Below are 10,294 nucleotides of genomic sequence, written 5' to 3'. Positions count from 1 at the left end.
GCCTCCCCGCCGAAGCTAGGGCCGCCTGAGTCTGCCTTGCAGGCAGCTGCTGGCCTCGCGCCTCGCTCGACGGACGCGGCACTGGGCTTCCGTCGAGGGCGTCCCGGGCCAGGGTGCTTTGAGTCCCGAGCGTCGGCGGCGGCTGGACACCGGGCGCCGGGTGCTCAGAGGCGGCTAGCAAGCGAGCGCGTCCCGGGGGCGGAGAGCTCGGCCGGCGGGGGCGGGCCAAGGGTGGGGGCGGGAGGCGGCTCCCGGGGCTCCGCGCCATTGGCCGCAGGGCCCGGCGGCAGGAAGGGGCCAGAGAGCGCGGCCCCACCCCGCGGCCGGCGGAGCCTATCGCCGGGAGCGCGGAGCGCGGATAAATGTAGCGCCGCGGCGCGGGCCGGCAGCTCTCCGAGGGGCCGGAGCGCGGCGCAGCCATGCAGTACCCGCACCCCGGGCCGGCGACGGCGGCGGGAGCCGTGGGGGTGCCGCTGTACGCGCCCACGCCGCTGCTGCAGCCAGCGCACCCGACGCCGTTCTACATCGAGGACATCCTGGGTCGCGGGCCCGCCGCGCCCACCCCCACGCCCACGCTGCCGTCCCCCAACTCCTCCTTCACCAGCCTCGTGTCCTCCTACCGGGCCCCGGTGTACGAGCCCACGCCGATCCACCCCGCCTTCTCGCACCACTCCGCCGCCGCGCTGGCCGCCGCCTACGGACCCGGCGGCTTCGGGGGCCCTCTGTACCCCTTCCCGCGGTCGGTGAACGACTACACGCACGCCCTGCTCCGCCACGACCCCCTGGGTAAGGCGGCCGGGGTCATGGCGGGGCCGAGCCGGGACGGCGGTGAGGAAGGCGCCACTCGGCAGGTGGCAGCGCCCTGGAGGCGGCGGGGGCGGAGGGGGAGGCAATAGAAAGTTGTGGCAAAAGCGATTGAAAAGCGGCTGCCGGGCGTGCGCGGGGGACCGGAGGCGCGGGCCCGGGCGGCGCGCAGCCCAGACTGACCGCACCATGACTCAGATTGGTTTTCCTGCACCTTGCAGGCGTCGGGGCGCGCGGGCCAGAGCTAGACCGCCGGCGCTGCCGCGGGGGCCGGCGGCCGAAGGAGCCTTGGGGGCGCTTGTCTTCCGGGGGTTGGGAGGCTCCCTTAGCTGGAGGGACCGGGAAGGCAGTGCCAAGGTGCCCCGGGCCGCCCCTGAGGGGCAGGGATAGCTGTCGGGCCCCGGGTGGTTACGGGGCTGGACCTGGTTCAACAAGCTTGTGCAGTGAAAGAGCCTGACCCTTTCCGTTCATACAGGAAATCTTGAGTTCTCGATAGGAGTAAATCTGGTTTCAGAAGCTGTTAAGTGTTTTCCTGGCTGCATGAAGCAGACCCTTCCCCCGGAGTAGTGCACGCTGCTGATTATTTTATCGACATCCTCAATACAGACAAATTCAGGAAACACTCGACTTCTGATAGCCGGGATCCGTTTTTCTGATATTGTTCATTTCCTCTGTGTGGGATGTGACTTTATGGCAGCTAAAATAACCAGTTGCTTCCTTTTTTTTTTTTTTTTTGAGGCTGTTTTGCACCAGTCTGAATCCTGACGTAAGCAAAATCTCGCAAAAAAACATTGCCCGCTTTCAAAGCGTTTAGCGCAGACCTGCAGACGGACGGGCAGACGGACTGACTGACCCACCCGTCTTTGGAGTAGGGAGGGCAGCGCGGACACGTTGGCCGAACGAAGTTTGCGGGACATATGCCCTCAGTGCGCGCCCTAAGAAATGAGCCACCTGTGATCCGCGCCCGGTGGCCCTTGGGGCCTCTGGGCTTCTGGGGCCTCCGGGCTTCTGAAGCCTCCGGTACAGAAAACGCGACTCCTTGCCTTGGCCCACCAGGCTTTTACGTCTACTCTGTGTTATTGGCAGCTTAGGTAGGCACCCTGGAGATAACTGACATTTTAATTAATTGACTTTTTAGTGTCATCATTATTATGGTGTGGCCCCTCACTCAATTCTCCACCTTTCTTTCTCATCGCTCTAGAGACTTTCGGGGGAATTATATTTTAGTGTTTTTTTTTTTTTTTTTAAGTTATTGTGTTTTTATTCCATCCTCAAAGGTATGATGCTGCAGGCCTGGTGTGGCTCTGTTCGCCTGCTGGGGCCGGAGGGAGACCCTCGGCCGGGCGAGCCTGGGGGCAAACGTTTTCACAGAGCGCGCCCTGGGTTTCCTCGGGACTACGCAGGAGGAAGCAAAGGGTTTTTCGAGATAGACCAACAGGAAACACATTGACGGAAATGTTGCCATAGCCCACGGGGTGGCTTTAACTGGCCGCCCCCGCCGGCTGGGTGTGAAATCAGAGGGGGGCCTGCGCCCTCTGGCCAGGATTGGAAGCTCCACTGACACCCATCGCTTGAGCCGGAGGGCTTCCCTGGTCGCTGGGTCGCCTGCCCCTGGCAGCGACGCTTTGGCTAGTGTGACAGACCCTCTCCCCCCAACATAACGCACATACGGCTCTTTGGAAAGTTTGGTTCACCAAGGGAGAGGACCCCTCTGCAGGTCTTCTAGGCTAAAAAAGTTAGTTGTGTATACATTCTGAGAGCGACTGGTTAAAGAGGTTATAGTATTTTAAGCTCAGCCTGTAGTCAGTGTTCTTTGGGGAATCAAAATGATTGTATCTGGCTCTGGGTGTGATGGTTGTGTGGGTCTGTGGGCATATGAATGTGATCTTCGTGCATATGCAGTGTAGGTGTATGCCTTTGGATGTTCCTGTGTCTCCGGGTGTGATGTGTACTGGTGGGAGCCTGTTGGGTCCGTGTCTCAACGGGTATATGTGAATGTGTCTGATTGAGTGCCCAGCAGCCTCCCTTCCCCTTCTTTGTCACCCCCTCGCCCAGTGCAGGCTGGTCTACGGGTGGGCCGGGCTGCTTCAGGGCCGCCTCTAACCAAGACGCTCTGGCCCGCAGGCAAACCCCTGCTCTGGAGCCCTTTCTTGCAGAGACCTCTGCATAAAAGGAAAGGCGGCCAGGTGAGGTTCTCCAATGACCAGACCATCGAGCTGGAGAAGAAGTTTGAGACCCAGAAATACCTCTCCCCGCCCGAGAGGAAGCGGCTGGCCAAGATGCTGCAGCTTAGCGAGAGGCAGGTGAGTCGCGCCGCGGGCCGGGGTCTCGGGGCAGAAGGGAGACAGTGAGGCCACCGGCAGCTGTTTGACTCGGAAGCTCCTGAACTTCTCCCCGCCTCCCCAGGTCCCTCGGGATTCTGGACTTGTGGCAAGTTTTATTTCTGTCTTTTCTGTAGGTCAAAACCTGGTTTCAGAATCGACGGGCTAAATGGAGAAGACTAAAACAGGTATTGACGTGGTTCTGTTTCTATGGAAATAAATATTTTTACCATGTTATCTCAATGCGGGGCCTGTTGTAGGTTGTATGCAAAAGTCATTTGAGGGGCTATTTAACCTCTTCACCTTGATTAAAAAGGCAAATAGTCCTGCTGAAGTTCAGGATGAGTTGTTCAGGCGGCAGTAATGCTAAAAGCACCTAATGCAGTTTCTATATCAATTATGCTTGGGTTTTCACACACTGGCTAGTAAAACTCCCAGCTAATTGTTTTATAAACCCCATATGTTGTTTATCTAATTAACGCAGGAAAGATAAAGTAATTGACAGTAAATGACTTAAGCAGTTATCTTTGGGAGAAAATTGTTTCTTTTATTTACACAGCCATAATAAAACCAGGCAGAGCTCAAGGGTAAATATAAGGAAATAAACACCTTTAAGTCTTGTTTGCACTGTTTTTTAGAAGAATTAAATATCAAAGAGTTTAAAAATTATTTTCCTTCTAATTCTAGCTCTTAAAATGAATATAAAAACAGCAAGAGACTATCCAAGCCTGTTTGAAAAGTAGCTTAAACTTTCTGACAGTCTCTTCTTCCAGTGACCTTGTTACGTAATATATGATAAAAAGTAAAGGCTAATTCAGTTTTTAAAGAAGCTCTGTTGACTTAGAGCTAAAGATTTGTTTTTGATGTTCTAATCTGATATTTTCTCCAAAGTTATCTGACAAATGCTGAAGTTTTCACTTACCAGTTTATATAGTTTATAATAAATAAAATTTTTTGAAATGAATAGGGACATTGAAAGCAGTATGCATTTTCAAATTTAGCAATCATATAACTTTTTCATTAAAAACAATAATGTTACAAAAAACACTAATTCCCATAATTTCATTATTCTAACACAATTTTTAAAATTTCGAGTTTCCTCTCAATATCTGAGCCTTGTAACTTACCACATAGTTGTAAGCTTGGTAAATCTATTATTCTATAGTCTTGTTTTAGGGGAAAAAAAACTTTAGCAGTATATCATAGTTTTCCTTAGTATTTATGTGCATTTTAGACAAAAACAGGATTAAAAATTTACTAACTTATTTAGTTCTTGGTCAAAGGTAGTTTATCAGGGACTTTAAAAATAGTCATTTCTGTGTAATAAGGGAATATTTTCAAGAAATTTCCTCCAGATTTTAAGTAAATTATAGTTATCTCCCTTTTCAATTGGCAACATTCTTCCAATTCTGCATTTTTCTTAGCCATGATTATGTAACTTGCTATACATATTTATGTGTGTATATGTTTATAAACTTAGTCCAGAAAATGCATAAAAAACAATTCAGTCTAATAATTTTGAAACTTTATCCTTAAAGCATTATTTAGCATTCATATTTTTTAAATGTCTAAAAGACTTTTGTCAGTTGGCAAGGTTTAAATATTTGAAGAATAAAGATAGTGTGTATCTGTAGTGATCTGATTTCTTTTTCTTCCTAAACTTTTAAGAACCTTGATACCATAGGTCTGGGCTGGAGTTTAGTATTCATTTGACATAACACATTTACAGTTATATTTGTGGTTAGTTGTTTTTATCTGGCAAGAAGAGTATAATTGTTCTCTGATATGACAGGACCTTTACCTTCCAAGTGAGAAAGAAGCATAAATATGTATTTTCTGAATAAAAATATTATACCTGAAAGCACTTCATAAATTAAAAATTAAAGATGATGATGGAAGATGAAAAAACATTTGATTTATATCTCTCATTTCTCCATATCTCATCATCCGACCTATCTCCATTTCATCCTCTTCTTTTAGGAGAACCCCCAAAACAATAAAAAAGAAGAACTGGAAAGTTTGGACAATTCTTGCGACCAGAGGCAAGACTTGCCGAGTGACCAGAATACAGGTGCTTTGGATAGCTCTCAGTGCTCACCCTCCCCTGTCTCCCAGGAAGACCTTGAATCAGAGATTTCAGAGGATTCTGATCAGGAAGTGGACATCGAGGGCGATAAAGGCTATTTTAATGCTGGATGATGACCACTGACATTGGTGTGTTCGGAAAACTGGGATTTGCTACAGGAAGTCTCCTTGGATGAACCTGAAAACTGTATGAGAGAGAGAATAAATTTTCTGGTATTCTGGAAATCTAAAATATTCGGTGCACTGACTAAATAACAAACTCACATTGAAACCTTAATTTTGACTTAAATAGTTTTATATACCGATTTTAGATTGTATGATAAGGGACTCTTCCCTGATTAAATTCACCCCCTTTTTAAAAAAAAAAATTGTTTTTTCTATTTATAAAAAGTAATTTTGAACTTTTTGGTTAAATTTTTAAGTTATAACTTTAAAGATTTTAATAGGAGCTTCTTGAATGACTTTTCTATAATCGGTTTCTACATCCTACTGAATGGAAAAGCAAAGGAGCATCCAGATCCAGAGGTATGCCTTGGAAAGGGGGCCCACAATTCAGGCAGCCTTAGAATATTTTAAAGAAAATGTTACTCACTTATACATTATATTCTTATTGTATTGCCTTAAATCCAGAGCTATCTCTGAGTTCTTGTCTGGGGGATGTATGTATCTTTTTGTCAGAAAGATATACACAGTTGATAATCTTTAAATGCTTGTTTTGGGCCATCAGTACCTGTTTGACCGAGGTGTTAAGGGGATAGTACAGTCCAGTTCAAGCAGAGAAACTGACTCATCAGTGACTAAATTTAATCACAGATGAACTAGAAGTAGCAGGTTAATTAAATGTAAGTAGATTGTAGATATGTTTTATATTAAACAATGTTTATAATGTGTGTATATATAATTGTTCACTGTAAAAAAAATGGCCAAAATGTGTTTTTTTTTTTTTTTAATGAGTAACTTGTCTATAAAATAAATACGTTGGTGGGACAACTGACCTCGTTGAACCTCTCATTCTTGGATTTGAACAAACCCAACCCCTTATCTTACAGCGCCTGGGGTGCTTGGCTGGGCGCTGGGGCTGGGGCGGGGTCGGGTGCAGGGGCGTCTGGCGCGTCTGGCGGTGTGTGTCTCGGCTTCTGGCATCTCGGGAAGGCGGTTCTGGGCGGCGACCGGTGCGAGCATCTGAAAGGTAGATGTGGACCTTTCCCACATCTGGGTTCGCTGGGGGCTGAGTGTGAGTGTGAGTGTGAGTGTGTGTGTGTGTGTGTGTGAGTGTGTCTGGAGCAGCAGGGAAGGCCCGCTGCGGACCGAGCCCTGGACGCGCCAGGCGGTGGGGAGAGCAGCTGCGCCGCCGCCGCAGCGGAGCACCATCGATTCACCTTGGCTCGCGGGGCCGGCGGGGCCGCCGTCCTTGACCCGCCTGAGTCAACATGCGTCATCCCTTGGCGGCCGAATCCAGGTTGGGGGTCCGCTTAGAGGGCTGGGGGTCCTTGGCCGGTAGGCGGGATGGGGGAAAAGTAGTGTGTGCCAAGACAACGGTTCTCACTCTTCAGTGAGCTTCAGAATCTCCCGCGGACCTTGTTGGGACTCGTTGCCCACCCCATCCCCAAACTTTCTGATTTGAGTAGGTCGGGGAGGGGTCAGGGAATTTGCCTCTAACAAGTACCCAGGTGCTGTTCAAGCTGCTGGTCAGGGGTTCTAAGGCACTTCTTGTAAGAAGAAGCAGGTGAAACTCGTGATCCCCGCCTCGCCCTTTCTCCTGCTCCCCTCCTCCTGACAATTCCTGCCCTTGAGGGAGCAGGAGACTGGCAGCTTTGAGGAGCAGGGAAAGGGAAAATGGGAGGCATTTCGAGGGTGAAGGAGCAGGGCTGAGGAAGAGGTATTGTGAGCTGGGGAGGAAGGAAGTGCTGAGCTGAGGGTGGGTATGGGGCTGAGAAGAAGAGTGGGCAGGTTTCTCACTGGCCCAGGTATTGCCAGTTGAGCTACTTGCCTAACTGAGCCACCAGGTTCCAGACATTCCAGGAAAATGATGACCAGAGATCTGTGAGGGGAGAGGCCAGAAATCTCTTCCTCTAGCCTGATCCTCCTTGGAGGTCTCTAGTTTTTGTGGACTTGGATGCCTCTGGGCTGAGGTCCTGTGCAGGAGTGACTCTGCCCCTGGCCTGGCTTGACCAGGGCTGTGGCTCCCCAGACATGAGCACTCAGGTGAAGAGAGTGAAAAAGTCAGTGCATTTAGGGATGTCACACCTTCTTGCCTCCTGAGATTGCAGGAAGGCCCTTGGAATTACCTGTAAATTTTAATTTCTGAGAAAATTTGTCCTGGGTTCTGAAGCAGATGGGTGTGCATTGGCCTGGAAGCTTAAGGATTTCAGTGGGAGATTTAGTTCTTGGCCTCAGTTTCTTCATCTGTTGAATGAAGATGGTCTAGTTGACCTACATGACCTCTACCAGCCCTTCCCCACCCTCCCAATTTCCAACTCAGTTCTCAGTGTTGGAGCCCAGCCAGCCAGAGGGTCTTTTCTCCTCAGCAGTCACGTTCCAGGCTCCCTGACCCTGCCTGACAGGTTTCATCAAAGTTTCAAAGGTCATAGTCAGTCTCATTTGAAAAGAGGACTGACTGTATCAGAGTTTGGGGAGAACAGGAGGCTTGTGGGCCTAATATTGAATTAAAGCAGTCCTGAAATCAGTGTGTGTGTGTGTGTGTGTGTGTGTGTGTGTGTGTTTCGCTCCTGGAGATAACCTCTGGTTAATATTTATTCTTGAGAATAACTATCATGACTATCAAGCCGAGAAATAAAGGCTTATGTATTGATTGACACTACAAAAATTGAGAAGTGAAACTCATTTTAAAGTAGACAGTCCCTGAAACCAGGCCGTTTTCCAATTTAAAGCTATTCCCAGTTCTCTGAAGGTTGCTCCTATTCTGAATCTAAGTATGTCTTTAACAATCCAGTGTGTGTTACATGAAGGAAGTACAGTATTCTCAGGACACAGGTTGGCATTAACTATTTTCTGAAGTGTCCCATTGCAGATTGCCAATGAATATTTACAAATTCTTCCTACAATCCAGGCATTTTTCATTTGTTTGTCTTTTGGCTATTTCATGTTGAAGCAGCATGTATGACCTTTACAGCACAACTCCTGTCTTGTTTTTAACTCTTTTTATCAGGAGATTCAACTTGAAAACGGTTATCATTTAGCAGAAAGACAAACAGAAAAGCACATTTTGTAAGCAAAACGTTAATGATTGGAAGAATTGCCCTAATTTCATCATGACAGTGTGTGATTAATCCCCTGGGTCATGTACTTATACTTTAAGTTATTCAGTTCATCAGTCTTTGATATTCAGAACCCTTCCTAACTTAATAGGATATTGATTTTGCTGGATGATGTACTTTGACTCTTTAAACAACATCACTTTTAGGGATGACTAGCTTGCTGTGTAGTATTTTATTTAGAGAACTGTTGCATAAGGTTTCTTTTTCTTACTTTTTATGGTTTTTTCAGGGTGAAAGCTGATAAGACATCTTGTGGGAAAAGAGGAAACCATCTCTGATAGTGAAAGTACCTATTCTCTTTCAACACTACTGGCAACCTTTTTTTGTGTGTGGTTTCATTGCTGTGAATATTCATTTTAGTTAATGGGGGCAGGGCACAGATTTAAGAAAATGTATCTAGACTTGGGGGAAATGCATTTAGCTGGGGAAAGAACACACTTAGAAAATTCCCATTCCAGTTATACTACCTTGTAGAAGGCGGCAGGAACTCAAAAACTGACCCTTTGATTTTTTTTTTTTTTTTTAATCTAATGATCAACGATCCTCTAAATCTGCGACTGGAGGTGATATTTATGTGAATTCTGACAACATGGGACAAAATTTGGAAAACCACACAATCACTCAGGATGCTTCTAAGTAGTTAGGAGTTCAGTATCTTGTAGTAAAAACAACCAGATATTGTACTAACGTTTACTTTTCATCTCTTTGGGTTTCATGAAATTCCAGCTGGAATCTCTCTGACTTGATTTTTATCCCTTGATATGTTTTTGTGGATATTGTTGTTGAATCCAAATGAGAAACACTTTGGAAATTCCTCGCACCTACCAAAATATCTGACATCTAAACTCCACAGAGCCGATGTAGTCTACCCCTTCCGACGTAGCGGTGGGGAACTCTTCTCAGGAATCTTACCCAAGCGGATAAGAGCAGGAATGGAAGTAAGGCAGTCGAATCCCCTCCACCTCCCTTGCTGGCTGGGGGCCTTGGGCTGAATTCGCAGCCTCAGTTCCTCCGGGAGGTGAGCGGCTCACCTGAGCGGAGGTATCGGTACCTGGCACACAGTGGGCGTCAGGTGTCAGCCAGAAAAGCTAGAAAGCCCCCACTGAGTCTCTTCTTTTGAGGCAACTCTTTGATTCGCAGTTGCAGGCGGGAAACCTCTTCAGTCGGATGTACACAAATCTCTCCAGACAATAGAGAAGGCCGCAGGGAGGAGACCTTGGGGCTGGCAAAGGCATTTCCTGTCTGCGAAGGATCTTGACTTTGGCGCATCCGGCAATAGCTAAGAGGTTTTCGAAGCGTCCGAACGCTTTCTCGTGTGTGTGGCTATTTCTTAAAAAAAAGTCACTACCAATTTCAAGCGATTTTCAGATGACAGCTAGTAAGATCATTTCTCACTTAAAAAACATTAAAAAAAATTTTTTTTTCTAATTTGGAAGAGTTTGGTATCATTCACAATCTTAAAAATTAAAAAAAATCTCAGCACTCCGTAACACTAGGACAAGAAAAGATTAACGGTATCCCCCCTCGCCCCCGTCCCCCCAGCCACCATTCGTAGAAACTTGCAGAACTGAGAAATGCCTGTTCAGTTTTGTCTCCATTAAACTTGTTTACAGTTCACTTTTACAGTTTGTGTCCTCTATCCCTTCTCACCTCTCCACCTCCACTTCTTTTTATTTATTCCCTCTTCCTCCATCTCAAGATTACCGTTCCTCATTCAGTTTATTTCCCCATTAACAGAAAATTATCAGTCTCAATTCTTCAGACCTCACAATCAGGGTTAAAATTCTCTTCCAATACAGAAAATTT

General features: G+C 47.1%; 1 protein-coding gene across 1 annotated transcript; it reads left to right on the top strand.

Annotated features, from left to right (window-relative positions):
- The first annotated feature begins 354 nt into the window (after positions 1 to 354).
- On the top strand, positions 355 to 6,204 carry HHEX (hematopoietically expressed homeobox). The gene is made up of 4 exons (XM_070363547.1): positions 355 to 786; positions 2,929 to 3,107; positions 3,263 to 3,313; positions 5,106 to 6,204. Exons 1-4 carry the CDS (start codon positions 420 to 422, stop codon positions 5,322 to 5,324), a joined length of 816 nt encoding a protein of 271 aa, XP_070219648.1. The 5' UTR covers positions 355 to 419; the 3' UTR covers positions 5,325 to 6,204.
- The last annotated feature ends 4,090 nt before the right edge of the window (positions 6,205 to 10,294 follow it).

Source organism: Bos mutus, chromosome 26 (genome assembly GCF_027580195.1).
Source record: "Bos mutus isolate GX-2022 chromosome 26, NWIPB_WYAK_1.1, whole genome shotgun sequence".
NCBI lineage: Eukaryota > Metazoa > Chordata > Mammalia > Artiodactyla > Bovidae > Bos > Bos mutus.
This window is presented reverse-complemented; position numbering and strand designations above follow the sequence as displayed.

What these genes read in the sequence shown, in the direction of transcription:
- HHEX (XM_070363547.1), top strand. Translation starts at nt 420, where the DNA reads ATGCAGTACCCGCACCCCGGGCCGGCGACGGCGGCGGGAGCCGTGGGG. An exon ending in GCTCCGCCACGACCCCCTGG is followed by an intron (nt 787 to 2,928) that starts GTAAGGCGGCCG and finishes TCTGGCCCGCAG; the next exon opens with GCAAACCCCTGCTCTGGAGC. An exon ending in AATGGAGAAGACTAAAACAG is followed by an intron (nt 3,314 to 5,105) that starts GTATTGACGTGG and finishes CTCTTCTTTTAG; the next exon opens with GAGAACCCCCAAAACAATAA.